The sequence below is a fragment of the Cervus elaphus genome, chromosome 17 (genome assembly GCF_910594005.1).
Source record: "Cervus elaphus chromosome 17, mCerEla1.1, whole genome shotgun sequence".
NCBI classification, from domain to species: domain Eukaryota; kingdom Metazoa; phylum Chordata; class Mammalia; order Artiodactyla; family Cervidae; genus Cervus; species Cervus elaphus.
This window is the reverse complement of record NC_057831.1, coordinates 64,636,544-64,657,105: the sequence shown is the minus strand read 5'-3', so window position 1 is coordinate 64,657,105 and position 20,562 is coordinate 64,636,544. Positions and strand designations below refer to the sequence as shown.

The following is a 20,562-nucleotide window of genomic DNA, read 5'->3' as shown; positions in this document are numbered from 1 at the left end:
GATCGGTAGATTCAGCCTTTAAACATCCTCCACTTTCTTATCATTGATTTGGTTACTCGTTTTGATGAAAAACGGTGGTTTGTCCAATATTGTATTTGTTTGCTTGAGCTGCCTTACAAAATACCACAGGCTGAGACTTAAACAACCGAAATGCATTTTCTAACAGTTCTGGAGGCTGGAAAGTCCAAGGTCAAGGCCTGATAGGGTTCAGTTTCTAATGAGAGTTCTGTTCCTGGCTTGCAGGTAACTGCCATATGCCTGTGTACTCAAATAACCTCTTTGGGGGGAAAGCAAGAGATGGGGAGAAGAGAAGAGGAGGGAGGAGGTAGGGAGGAGAGAGCTCTCATGTGTCTCTTCCTCTTCTTATAAGGGTATCAGCTCAGTTGAACTAGGGTCCCACCCTTCTGATCATTTTTTTTTTTTTTTTTTTTTACTTTACGATATTGTATTGGTTTTGCCATACATTCACATGAATCAGCCATGGGTGTACATGTGTTCCCCATCCTGAACCCCCCACCCACTTCCCTCCCCAATCCCATCCCTCTGGGTCTTCCCAGTGCACCAACCCTGAGCACCCTGTCTCATGCATCGAACCTGGACTGGCGATTTGTTTCACATATGATAATAAACATGTTTCAATGCCATTCTCCCAAACCATCCCACCCTCGCCCTCTCCCACAGAGTCAAAAAGACTGTTCTATGCATCTGTGTCTGTTTTGCTGTCTAGCATACAGGGTTATCATTACCATCTTTCTAAATTCTATATACATGCACTAGTATACTGTATTGGTGTTTTTCTTTCTGACTTACTTCACTCTGTATAGTAGGCTCCAGTTTCATCCATCTCATTAGAACTGATTCAAGTGTATTCTTTTTAATGGCTGAGTAATATTCCTTTGTGTATATGTACCATAGCTTTCTTATCCATTCATCTGCTGATGGACATCTAGGTTGCTTCCATGTCCTGGCTATTATAAACAGTGCTGCGATGAATATTGAGGTGCACGTGTCTCTTTCAGTTCTGGTTTCCTCAGTGTGTATGCTCAGCAGTGGGATTGCTGGGTCATATGGCAGTTCTATTTACAGTTTTTTAAGGAATCTCCACACTGTTCTCCATAGTGGCTGTACTAGTTTGCATTCCCACCAACAGTGTAAGAGGGTTCCCTTTTCTCCACACCCTCTCCAGCATTTATTGCTTGTAGACTTTTGGATAGCAGCCATTCTGACTGGTGTGAAATGGTACCTCATTATGGTTTTGATTTGCATTTATCTGATAATGAGTGATGTTGAGCATCTTTTCATGTGTTTGTTAGCCATCTGTATGTCTTCTTTGGAGAAATGTCTGTTTAGTTCTTTGGCACATTCTTTGACTGGGTCATTTATTTTTCTGGAATTGAGCCACAGGAGTTTCTTGTATATTTTTCAGATTAATTCTTTGTCTGTTGCTTCATTTGCTATTATTTTCTCCCATTCTGAAGGCTGTCTTTTCACCTTGCTTATAGTTTCCTTTGTTGTGCAAAAGCTTTTAAGTTTAATTAGGTCCCATTTGTTTATTTTTGCTTTTATTTCCAATATTCTGAGAAGTGGGTCGTAGAGGATCCTGCTGTGATTTATGTCAGAGAGTGTTTTGCCTATGTTTTCCTCTAGAAGTTTTATAGTTTCTGGTCTTACATTTTGAGTTTATTTTTGTGTATGGTGTTTGAAAGTGTTCTAGTTTCATTCTTTTACAAGTGGTTGACCAGTTTTCCCAGCACCACTTGTTAAAGAGATTGTCTTTTCTCCATTGTATATTCTTGCCTCCTTTGTTGAAGATAAGGTGTCCATAGGGGCGTGGATTTATCTCTAGGCTTTCTATTCTGTTCCATTGATCTATATTTCTGTCTTTGTGCCAGTACCATACTGTCTTGATGACTGTGGCTTTGTAGTAGAGACTGAAGTCAGGCAGGTTGATTCCTCCAGTTCCATTCTTCTTTCTCAAGATTGCTTTGGATATTCAACGTGTTTTGTATTTCCATACAAATTGTGAAATTATTTGTTCTAGGTCTGTGAAAAATACCGTTGGTAGCTTGATAGGGATTGCATTGAATCTATAGATTGCTTTGGGCAGTATACCCATTTTCACTAAAATGATTCTTCTGATCCATGAACATGGTTTATTTCTACATCTATTTGTGTCCTCTTTGATTTCTTTCACCAGTGTTTTATGGTTTTCTATGTATAGGTCTTTTGTTTCTTTAGGTAGATATATTCCTAAGTATTTTATTCTTTTCATTGCAATGGTGAATGGAATTATTTCCTTAATTTCTCTTTCTGTTTTCTCATTGTTAGTGTATAGGAATGCAAGGGCTTTCTGTGTGTTGATTTTATATCCTGCCACTTTACTATATTCATTGATTAGCTCTAGTAATTTTCTGGTGGAGTCTTTAGGGTTTTCTATGTAGAGGATCATGTCATCTGCAAACAGTGAGAGTTTTACTTCTTCTTTTTCCAATCTGGATTCCTTTTATTCCTTTTTCTGCTCTAATTGCTGTGGCCAAAACTTCCAAAACTATGTTGAATAGTAGTGGTGAGAGTGGGCACCCATGTCTTGTTCCTGACTTTAGGGTAAATGCTTTCAGTTTTTCACCATTGAGGATAATGTTTGCTGTGGGTTCGTCATATATAGCTTTTACTATGTTGAGGTATGTTCCTTCTATTCCTGCTTTCTGGAGGATTTTTATCATAAATGGATGTCGAATTCTGATCTTTATCACTGCTTCACAGGCCTTATCCATCATGTTGGGGATTAAAGCTTCAACATGCTGCTGAAACTCAGCCTCTGTTCACTGGTACAGAATAGAGACACAGAGACAGACTTTGGGTAAAATAGAAAAGAACAGCTTTAATTGCTTTGCCAGGCAAAGGAGGCCTCAGTGCACTAGTGCCCTGAACTGTGTGACCCACCCTGGAGGGGGTAGTGAGGAGTTTTATAGTGTTCAGGACATGATCAGCTCATGAATAGGTCTTAGATTGGTGGGCATCAGGTGAAGTTTCAAGCATTATCAGCCTTCTGGTTTCAACCAGTCTAGAGTCTATGTTCTTGTGGTCAGCAGTTTTCATCTGGAGGGAGTCTGCTTCCTGTAAAAACAACTTATGAGTGTGTGTCAGGCATTTATCTGTATCGTTCAGGGAACTGGGAGTTTGGTGATTCTGTTATGTGACAGAATTGTGGTCTAAATTGTTACTGGTTCCCCAGCCCAACAGGTGTTCTTTGTTTCTACATCTTCACATTTCTTAGTCATTAACTCTTGAGTCAGACAAAGACAAGGGCACAGGGCTTGTATACGGTTTCAAACCTATAAATTTTGAGAGGACACAGTCTTTCAGTCCACATCAAATATATATTCAGATCTCAAATTGGTTTGCAATTATGCAACAGATAAAATGGAAAAATTAGCCTCAAGAATACATTGCAGGATCTGCCTCCAAAACAAGCCCATATACAATGGTGTTTGAATTGCTTTTTTTTTTAAATTGCTTTTTCATGGTTATATGACCAGCAATTGATACTATGGGAAAAGCTGTGTTTTCCTTCCTGTAGGAGTTGCCACAGCTTTATAAGAGCTCCTCTCAATTGCTCACCTCAATTGAAAGATTCCTCTGGTGTGTTTACCAGGCGGGCCAACTCTTCTTCCATATGAAGGCTTCTAGGACATTTATTTGCCATAACTTTTCAAAGACAGTATGTTGTGGTAATATTTAGTTAAGGTCAGTATTTCCCAAACTGGTATTCCATAGTACCTGAGTCTTGCAAAATGCCTGGGGAAAAAGCTTGAGAAATGATGTCTGTCAGATCTCAGTTGTTTCAGTCATGTCCAACTCTTCACAAAGAAGTAGGACCTCCCTACTGTAGGTGCTTTGTATAATATTTGCTCCCAAATCCATAGCAATATTCCCTAATATACGTATGTGCTCAGACACTCAGTGGTGTCCGACTCTTTGCAACCCCATGGGCTGTAACCCACCAGGCTCCTCTGTCCATGGGATTTTCCAGGCAAGAGTGGGTTGCCATTTCCTCCTTCAGGGGATCTTCCTGATCCAGGGATTGAACCCATGTGTCCTGCAACTCCTGCACTGGCAGGGGGATTCGTTTACCACTGAGCCACCTGGGAAGCCCTGATTTATTTCCTAGAGAGTTACAATACATATTTGCTCATTAAAGTTTCTGATAAATCCCAGTTGATTTAAAAAAAATTTAATTTTATCTTAATTTGGTATTTCCTCAAAATTATTTGTTTACATATGACCTCACATTTATTTATTCATTTATTTATTTTATATAATATCTAGCTTCCTATAGAATTTCAGTTATGTTGCTCATATTTTGTTAGAAATGTTTTCACTAAGATATTTGGTTTTATAACTTGGAATTCTCTCCTCAGAAAAACCTATTGTACATGAAAAACATTTTTTATGAGATGTATATTTACATTGGGCTTCCCAGGTAATACTAGTGGTAAAGAACCCACCTGCCTGTACAGGAGACTTAAGAGACGTGGATTCAATCCCTGAGATGATCCCCTGGAGGAGGGCATGGCCACCCACTCCAGTATTCTTGCTGGGAGAATCCCATGGCAGAGGAGCCTGGCAGGCTACAGTTCATGGGGTTGCAAAGAGTCGGACACCACTGAGTGTCTGAGCACATACTTATATTAGGGAATATTGCTATGGATTTGGGAGCAAATATTATACAAAGCACCTACAGTAGGGATTTTAAGTGGTTCTATAGAATTATATACAGTAATGGGAGTTACAGTGAATCTCTTGTTTATCCCCTAATTATGGCCCATGTTGTGTCATATTCAAATTCTACCTCTACCTCTGAGGTAGGCCAACACTGGCTTCATCTCCCATTGCATGGAACGTTACACTCTAAACAGTAAGAGGAGCTTTCTGCTGCATTTGTTGAAATTGAAAGAGTAAATTTTCCCAGTCAGTCACTGAACAAAGAAGGTATTATTATTATTCTGTAAGGTAGTCAGCAATATCCCAGGAGTGGAAGAGTTAATATTAAGGAAGATACGGGCTTTTCTTCCTCATGAACATACTTCAAAAACCATTTGGCTTGGTTCGTTGAGGAAATACATCCCTTCAGAATACTTGTTCATGAAAATGCTTAGACATTGAAAGCTTCGCATGCAGTTGTTGCTGACCTTACAAGGACATCTGCCTCTGCAATTTAGCATGCCGGGGCCTGTGGCATTGCAGCGTGTGTGTTCACGGAAGGGGCCACCCTGCTGTTGTCACCGTGCTGAAGTGCAGGAATAGTGTCAAGTCTGACTTAGGGCATGGATCAGAGCTAGAATGCAGCCCATATATACTGCCGAGGGGAGAAGGAGGTTTTGCTGGACACTCCCAGTTGGAGCTCAAAGATTTACCATGTTCTGAGGGTTCTCACAGGTACAGAAGGAAGACTGCCTTCCAAGGAAGGAAGGGAAGGGATTTGCTGTTTGCGTGAGTTCTCAAATCAACTGTGGTAGAAGCATTTACCTACATGATGTGATTTAATTTTCAGCAAAGGAAGTATTATTCCTTTTTGTTCAGGTACAGAGGTGGAACTCATGGCAATGAAATAATTTGCCAGTGGTTCAAAGTGCCAGATTTGAACCCACTCCTGAATGGGTCCAAATCAAATTATTTTCTCTTAATTGTGCTGCCTTTGACTTGCCAGTGTCCAGAAAGTGCAAATTTGGTGAATGATTGTGCTCCTATCATTCATATGACAAGAAAATGTTTAGTTTGGGTGCTCGGTTATGTTGAGGGAGATAATTGTCTATTACTGTGGCTCACCGGGTATCTGGGACTGCTTCCTGACCTCCTCCCAACTCATTCTGTTGTGTTTCTTGATCTCTTCCTTGCGTGTGTTAGTCACTCAGTCGTGTCCAACTCTTTGCAGCCCTGTGGACTGTAGCCCACCAGGCTCCTCTGTCCATGGAATTCTTCAAGCAAGAACACTGGAGTGAGTTGCCATTCCCTTCTCCAGGGGATCTTCCTGACCCAGGGATCAAACTCAGGTCCCCTGCATTGCAGGCGGATTCTTTACTGTCTGAGCCACCAGGGAAGCCCTGTCTCTTCCCTGCTGCTGCTGCTGCTGAGTCGCTTCAGTCCTGTCCGACTCTGTGCGACCCCATAGACGGCAGCCCACCAGGCTCCCCCGTCCCTGGGATTCTCCAGGCAAGAACACTGGAGTGGGTTGCCATTTCCTTCTCCAGTCTCTTCCTTAAGTATTGGTAAAACGGACAGGTATCCAACCACTGGGAAGAATTTTAGTGGTCTAGAGAAAAGATTTTTGAAAATTAGGAAGCGTTTTTTAAATTTCGAGTTCTGTGACTTGAAATAGGCTATATCTCACTGCCTGGTTCTCCTTGTCATCAAGACTGGCAGCACAATAGCATCTCCAGGAAGCCCCACTTGCAGAAATTCCAGCTCTGTCAGTCTGGAGGGAGGCCGGCAGTCTGTGCCCAGGCAGCAGTCCCTTTGTAAGACTCTGCCAGTGATTCTAGCGCAGTCAGGTTTGAAACCCCTGCACTAGAGGGTGTCTGGGGTCTCTTTTTTTGCTAATATTCTATCATCTTTTGATTCTGTAACCAGCCCTAGAACAGCATCTGATATGCAGCAGGTGCTTAGCAAATGAAAAAGCCTCAGAAAAAGGGTTGTCACAGGGAAAAGAACCGCCATAAAGTCCCCATACTTTGTGCCATGCGAGCCAATGTCAAATAATTTCAGGAGTCATTCACTCTGAATTTGGGGTAACGTTGGTTGTTACCCCATTTATTTTTGTGTACTGTGGTAGACTAATTATACTGAGTTAACTAAATACACCAGTTAGCATAATTAGTTATACTAATTATCACACAGATTAATAGTACGAGGTCTTGAGTCAGGCGGCCTGGGTTCCTGTTTCTTTCTTTCCTGCTTGCTTTCTATTTGGCTGTGCTGGCTTCCTTGCTCTGCGGCTTCTCTCTAATTGTGGCAAGCGGGGATTGCTGTCTAGTTGCAGTGCATGGCTTCTCTTATTGTGGAGCATGGGTTCTAGGGCGTGCAAGCTTCAGCAGCTGTGGTGTGTGGGCTCAGTAGGTGCAGTTCCCAGGCTCCAGAGCACAGGCTCAACTGTTGTGATGCATGGTTGCTCCGAGGCATGTGGAATCTTTGAGGACTAGGGATTGAACCCGTGTCTCCTGCACTGGCAGGCAAATTCTTTACCATTGAGCCACCAGGGAAGCCCCTCCTATCTCTTCTTTATCATTTCCTGCCTCTCCAAATATGGCAAGGTACCCAGTCTCTCTGGGTCTTAGTGTCCTCATCAGTAAAATGGAGACAATAAATATTATTATTATACTAACTATCTCTAGAATTGTTGAGCAGAATAATGAATCACTAGATGTCAAGCACAGAGACCAGTGCCTGGCATGCAGTAATTCTCAAAAAGCATTAGGATTTATGGTTGTGACTGTGGTTGTTATCTTATTCTCCATGCCGTCCTTCCAACATCCCTCCCACTCCTGCCCCACCAAAGGTCAGGTGATACATTGTGGACAAGACAGAAATACTACAATATGCACAATGATTTTAAAAGCAGCACCACATGAAGCTATCTTGTATAGGAGGCCACCCAAGTAGCACAGAATAAAAACTGATATTCCAAATAATGTTTCTGAATCATCAAAAATGACTGTAGCTACTATTTTTTTTAAGACAGGGGAGCAAATAAATACTAGAAAGATTTCAACCAAATTAATAAAAATAAAAATATTTCATTCTACTCTTATGGAAGAAGTTTCAGATGTCTGGAAAACTCACTCCTGATTTGAGGCCATCTGATGATATGGGATCAATAAAATTATTGAATAGTCTTGAATTCCTGCTATGTGTGAAGCCTGTTCTAGATACCTAGTAAATATAAAGACTGTTAAGACATGATTTTTTGCTTCATGAGCCTTTTAGTCTAATCAGGGAAATGACATAGAGATCATAACATAAACACAGAGATAATTAAATATCATGTTTTAGAACAATATAATAGATATGCATGCTCAGTCACTTCAGCTGTGTCTGACTCTTTGTCACTCTATGGACTGTTGTCCACCAGGCTGCTCTGTCTATGGGATTCTCTAGGCAAGAATACTGGCGTGGGTTGCCGTGCCCTTCTCCAGGGGATCTTCCCAATCCAGGGATTGAACCCATGTCTCTTATGTCTCCTGCATTGGTAGGCTGGTTCTTTACTACTCGTGCTGCCTGGGAAGCCCAATATAATAGGTATGGCAAAGCAGAAGATGGTGTAAACAGAAAGATCTTGTGAGAGAGAAGAGCACAGATCACTGGTTACCCGATTGGCATGAGAGAGCCAATGGGAAAGACAGGATTAAAACTGGCCTTGGAATAAAGTGATGGTTGGACATTCCAGCACAGTGGCTCTCTGTCAGAGGCAATACCCCCTAGATGTTTGCAGTGTCTGGAGGCCTGTTTGATTGGGCCACTGGGGACATTTAGGGGACGCTACTGGCCTTTACTGGGCCATGGTTGGGGTTGTTGCTGAACATGCAGCGCATAGGACAGCTCCCACCACAGTCACCCAGCCCCAAGGGTCCACAGTGCTGCAGCTGAGAAATCCTGCTTTGGAGCTAGACGTCAATAGCTGAGAACCCTCAGGACATCAAGGAGCCCAGATCACTGTAACAAGCTGGGAAACTCTGGGCAAACTGGTTAACCTCTTGGTCATCTCAAAACAAGGCTGTTTCTGGGAGGAAACTGAGCATCCCTACTTGAATCCTGAGTTGAGGCAACATGATTATGTTTACAGACTCAAGAGACTCAGTAAATTGAATGAAGCTCTTGAGAAAAAGATTTTCTGTTCCTTAGCTGTCTCTTTTCATTTAATGACAATTTTGAGGGATAAAAGTTAATAGTGCAAGATGCCGGACTGAAATAAATATTAACATGCAAGAACTTCAGAAGTAGCATTTTGTATCAAAACTCTCATTCAGAAAAAAAAAGATCTGTATCTAGAAAAATACCCACCTTAGGTTATGCAAAATTATGGTTGTATTGAGCAAGAAACACACAGCAAGCAGCTTCTGTAGGTTTTGATCTGTTGGCCCCAAATTGCACTTATAGCATCTCTTTTCAATTGAAATAAACATTTATTCTCCAATATAAGGAAGCACTGTGATCTTTGCTGTTTGCCATGTATTTCTGGGTGTGCAGTGCCTCTGGTTAAGGTTTTCTGTGTTTACTAATTACACAGACCTTAGGGAGGTAACAAGTTGTTTTCCAAATGCAGCTAATTTTGTATCTAACGTCTGAGAATGGCTTCTAACCAAGAAAGTCATAGTAGTGGAAAGTTGAGTAATCTGTATGAATAATGAGGAATTATAAAAAATGTTTGAATCATCTCCATTTATGAAATAAGTTAATCAGTGACAGCATTAATTTAAAAAATACATCCAATGAGGTTTTTTTGTATGAATTATCAGGGATCCCAGAATGGACCTTGGAAATATTTTAAGTGTTCTCAGGTTAATCAGATTCTGAAAGAGGTACTTGATTCTCCAGTCCTACCATCCAAAAAAGTGATGTGTACTGCTTTAAAAAATTAATTCATATGTTTAAAATCTATCACCCTTTCACACTGCCTCCTCCTCTGGTGACGTAAGTACTTCTGCACTGGTGGTCAAGGTGAAGATCCCCCCATAATGCTGATTCTAGCATGCTGATTCAAAACTTCTCATGAGAGATGAAAGTAAAACAAAAATCAAAAAGATCTTTAACATTTCCTGAGGAAATGTATATATCTTGATGCACAAATTCCCCAGCTTTGCTCAGTGGGCAGGAGAACCACAATCAACCTTTCTTGACTCAGCCAGTATGTGTGTGGTCAGCTCAGCTGGCAGTAGGGTGTGGGTTGGGGAGTTAGCACCCTAGGCTGAATGGGGGGAAATAGTGTGGTCAAGGTGAAAGCTGGCACCTCTTTTTAGTACTTATGTTTTCCCTTATGATGGTTGTCCTCATTTGAAAATTATTTGGCCCAGGGGAAATGAAAAAAAAAAAAAAAAAGGACTTACAAGGTTCTGTATCTGTATGTGCGTGTGCATGTGGGTATGCCCTCTTAATGATGGTGCTGAACAGATGCTCTCTAAGGCACATTCCATTTCTAAAATGGTGTGATTCTGAAAGTATTTAAGTAACTTCTTAGAAGAGTGCTCTTTGAAACAGAAGTTGATGATTCATGTAAATAACAAGTATAATATTTTGATGTGGCTCACAGTTTCACTAGTCAGTGCCCAAGATTTTCGATAATGAATTGTTACAGAATTTGGGATGTTTAGAGTAAAGAGGTGCACGTGTGCAAAGTCGCTTCTGTCATGTCTGACTCTGCAACCCTGAAAACTGTAGGCCACACACTCCCCTGTCCAGTCAAGAATGCTAGAAGTGGGTTGCCATGCCATCCGCCAGGGTATCTTCCTGACCCAGGGATCGAACCCATGTCTCTTACATCTCCTTCATTGGCAGGCAGGTTCTTAACCACTAAGGCCACCTGGGAAGCCCCATGGTAAAGAAGTACCCATCACCGATTGAATGAGAGGCAGACTTTTGCTTCAGGAGAAACAATCAGCTGGAATTCAGGAGGCTGGGATGTTTTCCATTAGATTCTTGATCTTTATCAGTCAAGCAGACTGATCCTCATATGTGACTTTATTTCTCACTTCTTTCCTTTGTTCTTGCTATTCCTTCTACTTGAAACATGCTGAAATTTTCATTACATCCACTCAACTAAAATTCTGCACATCTTCCATGATCCCTCTTCAGCCTTAAGAATCTGTTTTTGAACTTAATTCACTCTAAGGGAAAAGATAATATTGGGTTGGCCAAAAGTTCATTTGGATTTTCCAATGACATCTTACAAAAAAACCTGAATGAACTTTTTGACCAACCTAATACATTTAAGAAATCTAGTTGCTACTAACTACAGCCTTTACATGCAAATATTTTTACCTTATTGAGGTATAACTTATACACTGTAAAGTTATTTAGTAAATTTATAGGATTGTGAAACCCTCACCACGATCCACTTCTAGAACTTTCCCATCTTTCCCCACATTTCCCTCCTATTTATCTGTATTCAGTCCTCACTCCCACATCTCAAGCCACAGCCACATCTGTGTCTTTAAGTTTGCCTTTTCCAGAAAGTTTATAAATGGGTCACACAATATGTAGTTTTTGTATTCGGTTTCTTTCACTTAGCAAAATGTATCTGAGCTTCGTCAATGCTGTCACATGCATCAGTAGTTTGATACTTTTAATTGCTGAATAGTATCCCATTGTATGACTACACTACATTTTGCTTGTACATTTGCCAGTTGTTGAGCATTTGGAATATTTCTAGGCTTTGGCAATTGTGAATAAATCTGTGATAAACATTCACATGGCAGTCTTTGTGTGAGTATATGTTTCACTTCTCTTGGGTAGATATCTAAGAGTGGAATTCATAAATCTCATAAAGTCATAGTTAAGCTTATAAGAAGCTGTCAAACTGCTCTCCAATGTGGCATTATTATTTTACACCCCCGCCACCTACATATGAGGGTTTCAATTTCTCAGAATCCTTGTTGATACTTGATATTGTCTGTCTTATCTATTACAGCTATTTTAGGGGATATATAATAGTATCTTATTGTGGTTTTATTTGCATTTCCTTAATGGTTAATTACATTGAACACCTTTTCATGTGCTTATCAGCCATTTGTATATCCTTCATGAAGACTTTCTATTCAAGTTCTTTTGTCTCTTTGTAACTGGGTGGTTTATCTTATTATTGAGTGTAAGACATCTATGTATATTTCTGGATATAAGTCCTTTATCAGATACATGCTTTGAAAATATTTTTTTTTCAGCACGTGACTTGTCTTTTCATCTTTAAAATAGCGTCTTTGGAAGCACAAATGTTTTTAATTTTTAAAATTAAGTGGAAGTGTTTAGTTGCTCAGTCGTATATGACTCTTTGCGACCCCGTGGACTATAACAGCCCACAAGAATCTGTCCATGAGATTCTCCAGGCAAGAATACTGGATGGGTAGCCATTCCCTTCTCTAGGGGATCTTCCTGACCCAGGAATCAAACTCAGGTTTCCTGCATTGTAAGCAGATTCTTTACTAACTGGGAAGTTCCTTTCAATTTTAATGAATATCATTTATTATTTTTTAGGTTTGTGCTTTTATGATCATATCCAAGAATTCTTTGCCACTCCCCATCAGAAAGACTTTTTTCTTATTTTTTCTAGAAGCTTCATAATTTTAGTTCTTACATTGAAATCTACAATCCATTTTGAGATTTTTTGATATGGTTTGAGATAAAGGTCAGAGTTCAACTTTGCATACTTGAAATCCAGTTGTCCCCACACCATTTGTTGAAGAGTATTCTTTTCCCATTGAGTTGCCTTGGATCTTACATACATTATTATTTATGTCTTCCTCCAACTCTATTAAGTAGTTGTGCTTATCATAATTTCATAATTAAGTTTACAGACATAAATTTTAACTAATATACTCAACATCATAGCTGATAGATGGAAGAACTAGAATAGGAGTTCTGGTTTACTCAAGAACAAGATCTATCTTCATATTAAAATTTCCTTCCATGATGTTTATTCCAACATCAAACTGGAAGCTTCTTGAGTTTCAGTTCAGTGCAGTTCAGTCACTCAGTCGTGTACGACTCTTTGTGACCCATGGACCACAGCACGCCAGGCCTCCCTGTCCATCACCAACTCCTGGAGTTTACTCAAACTCATGTACATTGTGTTGGTGATGCCATCCAACTATCTCGTCCTCTGTCGTCCCTTCTCCTGCCCTCAATCTTCCCCAGCATCAGGGTCTTTTCAAATGAGTCAGCTCTTTGCATCAGGTGGCCAAGGTATTGGAGTTTCAGCTTCAACATCAGTCCTTCCAATGAACACCCAGGACTGATCTCCAATGGACTGGTTGGATCTCCTTGCAGTCCAAGGGACTCTCAAGAGTCTTCTCCAATACCACAGTTCAGAAGCATCAATTCTTCCGTGTTCAGCTTTCTTTACAGTCCAACATCCATACATGACCACTGGAAAAACCAGACCCTTGAGTAGACGGACCTTTGTTGACAAAGTAATGTCCCTGCTTTTTAATATGCTGTCTAGGTTGGTCATAACTTTCCTTCCAAGGAGCAAGCGTCTTTTAATTTCATGACTGCAGTCACCATCTGCAGTGATTTTGGAGCCCAGAAAAATAAAGTCAGCCACTGTTTCCACTGTTTCCCCATCTATTTGCCATGAAGTGATGGGACCAGATGCCATGATCTTAGTTTTCTGAATGTTGAGCTTTAAGCCAACTTTTTCACTCTCCTCTTTCACTTTCATCAAGAGGCTCTTTAGTTCTTCTTCACTTTCTGCCATAAGGGTGGTGTCATCTGTATATCTGAGGTTGTTGGTATTTCTCCTGGCAATCTTGATTCCAGTTTGTGCTTCCTCCAGCCCAGCGTTTCTCATGATGTACTCTGTATATAAGTTAAATAAGCAGGATGACAATATACAGCCTTGACGTACTCCTTTTCCTATTTGGAACCAGTCTGTTGTTCCATGTCCAGTTCTAACTGTTGCTTCCTGACCTGTATATAGGTTTCTCAGGAGGCAGGTCAGGTGGTCTGGTATTCCCATCTCTTTCAGAATTTTCCACAGTTTATTGTGATCCACACAGTCAAAGGTTTTGGCATAGTCAATAAAGCAGAAATAGATGTTTTTTCTGGAACTCTCTTGCCTTTTTGATGATCCAGCAGATGTTGGCATTTTGATCTCTGGTTCCTTTGCCTTTTCTAAAACCAGCTTGAACATAGAAGTTCATGGTTCACGTATTGCTGAAGCCTGGCTTGGAGAATTTTGAGCATTACTTTACTAGCGTGTGAGATGAGTGCAATTGTGTGGTAGTTTGAGCATTCTTTGGCATTGCCTTTCTTTGGGATTGGAATGAAAACTGGACTTTTCCAGTCCTGTGGCTGCTGCTGAGTTTTCCAAATTTGCTGACATATTGAGTGTGGCACTTTCACAGCATCATCTTTTAGGATTTGAAATAGCTCAACTGGAATTCCATCACCTCCACTAGCTTTGTTTGTAGTGGTGCTTCTTCCTAAGTCCCACTTGACTTCACATTCCAAGATGTCTGGCTCTAGGTGAGTGATCACACCATCATGATATCTGGGTCATGAAGATCTTTTTTGTACAGTTCTTCTGTGTATTCTTGCCACCTCTTCTTAGTATCTTCTGCTTCTGTTAGGTCCATACCATTTCTGTCCTTTATTGAACCCATCTTTGCATGAACTGTTCCCTTGGTATCTCTAATTTTCTTGAAGAGATCTCTAGTCTTTCCCATTCTATTGTTTTCCTTTATATCTTTGCATTGATCACTGAGGAAGGCTTTCTTATCTCTCCTTGCTATTCTCTGGAACTCTGCATTCAAATGGGTATATCTTTCCTTTTTTCCTTTGCTTTTCACTTCTCTTCTTTTCACAGCTATTTGTAAGGCCTCCTCAGACAGCCATTTTGTTTTTTTGCATTTCTTTTTCTTGGGGATGGTCTGGCCCTCTGTCTCCTATACAATGTCATGAACCTCCATCCATAGTTCATCAGGCACTCTATCAGATCTAGTCACTAACTCTATTTCTTACTTCTACTGTATAGTCATAAGGGATTTGATTTAGGTCACATCTGAATGGTCTAGTGGTTTTCTGCACTTTCTTCAATTTAAGTCTGAATTTGGCAATAAGGGTTACATCACTTTTTCTTATCTTGGCATCATAATCTAGGACAGTACTGCTTATCTGAGGGTCATGCTATGAAACATTCAGATGACCTAAGTGGTAAAGTTGTGTGAGTAATGACTCTGTAATGTAAATGACTTTTTCTCTTTGTTATGTCTGTGTTTACCATTGACAAAACTAGCCTTTCATTTTAAACATTTTTAAGAAATAACTGCTCACTGTCTACGAAGTGTTTATTCTGTGTGAAGGTGGGCTGAGAATGTCTTTTCTCACATTTGGCTGTAAGGAAGCTTTCAGGTGACATAGAGTGGAACGTGGGTGTTTTCAGGGAGTGGTAAGAACATTGGCTTGGGAGCCAGTGGGTCCTCATCATGGTTCTACAGTAACTTGTTACATGGCCTTGAACAAGTCAGTGGCTCCTCTGCACCACAGTCTCCTCGCCTGTGAAACAGTAGATGTGGACCAGGTCACCATTATGAGTCCCGCCGCCTCGCCGCCCCATGATATGCTTCTGTTATACCAGCCGCTACTGTAACACCCTGTTCTGCTCTGATGACCCACCAGTGGCTTCTGTTTGTTGTTTTTTTTTTCCCCCAGATTGCAGCGAGAATCTGTTTCACTGTCACACAGGCAAGTGCCTTAATTATAGCCTGGTGTGTGATGGATATGATGACTGTGGAGATCTGAGTGATGAACAAAACTGTGGTAAGTAACATTATTTCCCTAAAAGTTTTCATTTAAAATTATAGAAGCTTATAATCAAAATCTTGTAGTTCATTGTTTGTTAGTGCGGTTAATGAGTTAAATTACAAAGTGATAGCTTTCCTAATTTTCAGGAAGAGGAGGCTTTTTCAATTACTAGTCTGTCATGTCTTATGTGTAAATGTAATATTTCTTGGGTAAAGTCATACTGAGGAAACATTAAAGAAGTGGAATGGAAATAGGAGTTAACATGTTTTTGTCTCTTTGAAACTGTTTGTTTCTTCTCTCGTTGGAGTCAGTGGCTCATGGTTAGATTTTGAGCTTTTGAGCAAAACTGCTTGCAGCTCTTGATCCTCTTGTTATGTATAACCAAAGACCTCTCCTGTATTTGATGACCATGCCCTACATGGCGACTTCTGCAGTGGAGACACCAATGGTTTGTTTTACATTCAAAAACTCATCTTATCTTTTACCGAAGGAATCCACCTACTGGTTGCATGTTTGTACCTGTAAACAACATTTTTCCAACAGCCCACACCAGCCCCTGCTAGCCACTTGTCTATACATTGTACAAATTCAGCTTTTTTCCACATGTGATATACAGTATTTTTCTCTTTCTAACTTATCTCACTTAGAATACATTTGCACAACATTTTATGTCAATTGTACCTCGGTTAAAAAGAGGAATGAACCTTTTAAAGTTGTTGTTGCTTAGTTGCTAAGTCATGTCCGACTCTCTTGTGACCCTGTAAACTGTAGCCCTCCAGGCTTCTCTGTCTATGGATTTCCCAGACAAGAATACTGGAGTGGGTTGCAGTTTCCTTCTCCGGGGGATCTGGATCCCCAACCCAAGGATTGAACCCATGTCTCCTGCATTAGCAGACGGATTTACCATTGAGCCACCACATTTTAAAGAACTGTGTTTAATTCTGAATGTCCTCTCCTGAATTATTAATAAAACCAGCTGAATTCTTCTTGCTTGTTTACCATTTTGACTTTGTGATTAGCTCTCAAATTTTTGGTAGTGTGTTATTTAGTGACAGAAGAACTTTCTAACTTGTACTGGCGCCACAAGCCATACATCCCGAGTGTTTGTCATGTTGGTTCTCTCCATCCCCTGAGCGCTTGCTTCCTCCAGACTGCAACCCCACAGAGGAGCATCGCTGTGGAGACGGGCGCTGCATTGCCATCGAGTGGGTGTGTGATGGGGACCACGACTGCGCGGATAAATCCGATGAAGTTAATTGCTGTGAGTGCCCTGAAGGTTCCCATCTTGCTCATTTTCCCACTTCTGTCTGTTTAGTCAAATACACTCAAGGTTTACTATCTAAACAAAGTCTTACACTTCAGCCCTGGCCCATACAGATGACAATTGAATGGTATGATGATAAGAACAATGTAGTATGACTGATGCCTGAACTTCTCTCTCCAAAACTCAAAGCCTGACTTGGCCACTCTGGCCGAGCAGGTGGCTGTTTTCTCTCTCATTACCCACACATCTTCTTTTGTGACTTTGTCAAAGCAGATATTCTTCCCAGAGACGGGGAACTTTCTGTCTGCAAACAATATATTGGCAGTTAAGCAAGAGCCTCCACACGTGCTCACAGGCAGCATTTGTGAGAGGGCGTAGGGAGAACTGATAGAGAAGAGAGCCTTCAGGGCTGATGGAGTCACACAGAGTGTATGATGACATTAGTACTTCAGAGCCTGGCTCATTTCTGGTGAGTGTATCTGGAGAAAACCAAAATTCAGAAGGGTGCATGCACCCATGTAGTCACAGCAGCACTGTTTACAGCAACAGATGTGGACGCAACCTAAACGCTCCTTGACAGATGAATGGATAAGAAGATGTGGTCTGTGTGTGCTGTAGGGTATCGCTCAGCCATAAACAATGATGAGATCATGCCATCTGCAGCGACGTGGATGGGCCTGTGGATTGTCACACTAAGTGAGGGGGCTGGACAGAGGTGGACAGGTAGCGTATGACCTCACTTACATGTGGAATCTAAAAATTACACAAATGAACTTATTTGCCAAAGAGGCAGGCTCACAGAGACACAGGAAACAAATTCATGTACCAAAGGGGAAAGCAAAGGGAAAATAAACTAGGACTCTGGCATTAACATAGACGTACTGCTATATACAAAATGGATAGACAACGAGGTCTACTGTATAGCATGGTGAACTATACTTAATATTTTGTAGTAACCAGTAGGAATAGATACATATACATGGATGTATCTATGTATAACTGAATCACTGTACTATATACCGGAAACTAACATGATATTATAAATCAACTATACTTCAATTGTTTTTCTTTTTTTAAAAAAAAGAGTCTTCAGGTAGCTGTTACACTACCTAATAAAATTGAGTATGGCTTGCCACATTTTTTTCCTAGAAAGTATATTATACTCAATAGGGAATAATAAAATGATTAAATAGAAGCTAAAGAAGGGTAATATTGACCTGAAAGAGTTAATATGGTGCATTTTATGCATATTCAAGCTAATTAAACTTTTTATTCCATCTTTTACGGTCTAATAAAAGTAGAAACAGTGGCTACATATGAGATAGACTGTTTAATTTGCCTGTAATTTTTTTTTTTTATTAGTTGGAGGCTAATTACTTCACAACATTTCAGTGGGTTTTGTCATACAGTGATATGAATCAGGATAGATTTACACGTATTCCCCATCCTGATCCCCCCTCCCAGCTCCCTCTAATTTGCCTGTAATTTAAGGCAAAAATAGAAATGTAGGTTGCATGGTTTTTATTTTGACATAAGAAAACTTATTTAAATTAATTAGCAAACACTATGCCTAGCTTTCCTCTTTCCTGAATTATATTTGAACTGCAATATCATCTGAGTCCTGACTGAGTGGACATTGTGGAACAGAGTGGGCTGTATTTTGATGGATCTTGGAAAAGCAAGAACATGGTGCTCATGTGTGTATGTAGACAGTAACTGTGAAGGCTGAGGTCACAAGATACACGGGTTTCTGATGCTTTAAAAGGCAATAGGGATAGAATTAAGACAACCAGTTCTTGGAAGGTTAATGGCCACTAGATCATCCTTTTAAATATCAGATGTCATAAGCAAATTTTGAAATAAAGTGTTTATTGTGGGGTAGCTATTATGCATTTCACTGGTGCATTAGGTCAGGTTGGTGCAGAGTGAAATGCTGGGGCTTAGGGTTAGAAAATCTTACTTCCATGTTCTGGCCCTACTTTTCAACAGCCTTGAGTATGACACACACGCTAAAGTCTCTAAGCTTCAGTTTCTTTATTCTAAACTAGCTTGATAATATGCACTTTCAGTTCAGTTCCATTGCTCAGTCGTGTCCAACTCTGCTACCCCGTGAATCGCAGCACGCCAGGCCTCCCTGTCCATCACCAACTCCCGGAGTTTACTCAAACTCATGTCCATTGAGTCGGTGATGCCATCCAGCCTTCTCATCCTCTGTCGTCCCCTTCTCCTCCTGCCCCCAATCCCTGCCAGCATCAGGGTCTTTTCCAGTGAGTCAACTCTTCGCATGAGGTGGCACTTTAAAAATTTATTATGAGGATTTGAAATTAGATATGTACTACTCCTAGCACAGCTATTGCCATATAGTAAACCTTTAATAAATTGTAGTTTTTATATCATTATCATAACTGCTTGTTGTTTAGTCGCTAAGTAACATCCGATTCTATTGTGACTCCATGCACTGTAGCCTGCCAGGTTCCTCTGTCCATGGGATTTCCCAGGCAAGAATACTCAAGTGGAGTGTCATTTCCTTCTCCAGGGGATCTTCCTGACCCAGGGATTGAACCTGCATCTCCTGCACTGCAGGCAGATTCTTTACCACTGAGCCACCTGGGAAGCCCAGTATAACTACTACCATCGTTAATACTAGTTTCACTTATGCAGTGATCTAGAAAAGGTTAGTTTTAAGTAAGTGCTACTTAATAGGGTAAGAGAAATTCCAGAAAGAAAACCTTGCATTCCAAGAACACTTGGGATGAAAAAACTTAATGACACAATCATTCATTTGGGCAGAACATTCAGATGTTTAGAACACTTCATTTCTTAGTGATGCCAGATAAACAGGAATCATGGATATGATCTGCACACTGAAAGAAATACAGATAATTAAAATGCATGTTATTTTGGTGTTCCCTAGCGTGTCACAGCCAGGGTCTGGTAGAATGCAGAAATGGACAGTGCATCCCCAGCACTTTCCAGTGTGATGGAGACGAGGACTGTAAGGACGGAAGTGATGAGGAGACTTGTAGCGATGGTAAGTGTGTGCGCCAACCCCAGAAATAGTCCTTACCAGCAGGTCTTTCCTTGGGAGCAAAACAAAATGTTGAAAGTTATCTAGTGCTTAAAGGATTCCCACATAAATAATTTCAGATTGCCTAACGCACTGGTCCCCACAGTTCCAGTCAGCCAGAAACCTTTTTTGTGGTAAATAAAAGTTTCATGCAACTTACGCTGAAAACTCATTCCTAAGGGTGAAAAATAGTGGTTAAACACTTAAACAGCACAGGTAGATTCAGTTAGCTGTTTTATGGGGAAACACTACAATAAAGAGAAAAGTGTAGCACATACTATTCAATTCAATTAGATTCCAGTTAGAAGGAAGTGGCTTCTGAAATTAAATGTAATGGCTTCCAAAAATAACCATGTGCGGAGAAGCCATTTAATGCCTCCCATTGCCAAGCGATATGTTTGAACACACTTTAAAAGCAGTCTGTTATTATCTGTGAATCCCCCAAAGAAAAAGTAAATCAAATAAATTGGTTTTCTGTTGGAAAAGAAAGCTCTACCCTGATTGTCTTAAGCCTCAGTTTGTAGAAGTATCTCTCAGTACAGGGCTAGTAATATCTTTTGACTTAAAAACCACTATGCTTGTCTGTAAGTCTTCCTTGCGTCTTACTAACATAGCCTCGTTTAGGAATGTGGAGGTTGCCGCCCAGCAGCCTGGGTTCAGACCGTAGCTCCCACTTACTCCCTGGTTGACTTCAGGCCAGTGATTTAACCCGGTTACTTCA

At 40.6% G+C, this 20,562-nt stretch overlaps 1 protein-coding gene across 7 annotated transcripts in view; it reads left to right on the top strand.

The window, feature by feature from the left end:
- Positions 1-20,562, top strand: part of CORIN (corin, serine peptidase) — a 263,611-nt gene that overhangs the window by 167,743 nt on the left and 75,306 nt on the right. For all 7 annotated transcript variants that reach the window (XM_043870982.1, XM_043870984.1, XM_043870981.1 and 4 more), the window contains 3 exons: positions 15,418-15,525; positions 16,661-16,771; positions 19,689-19,805. In XM_043870982.1, coding sequence (XP_043726917.1) covers positions 15,418-15,525; positions 16,661-16,771; positions 19,689-19,805 — 336 coding nt within the window. The remainder of the gene's footprint in view (positions 1-15,417; positions 15,526-16,660; positions 16,772-19,688; positions 19,806-20,562) is intronic.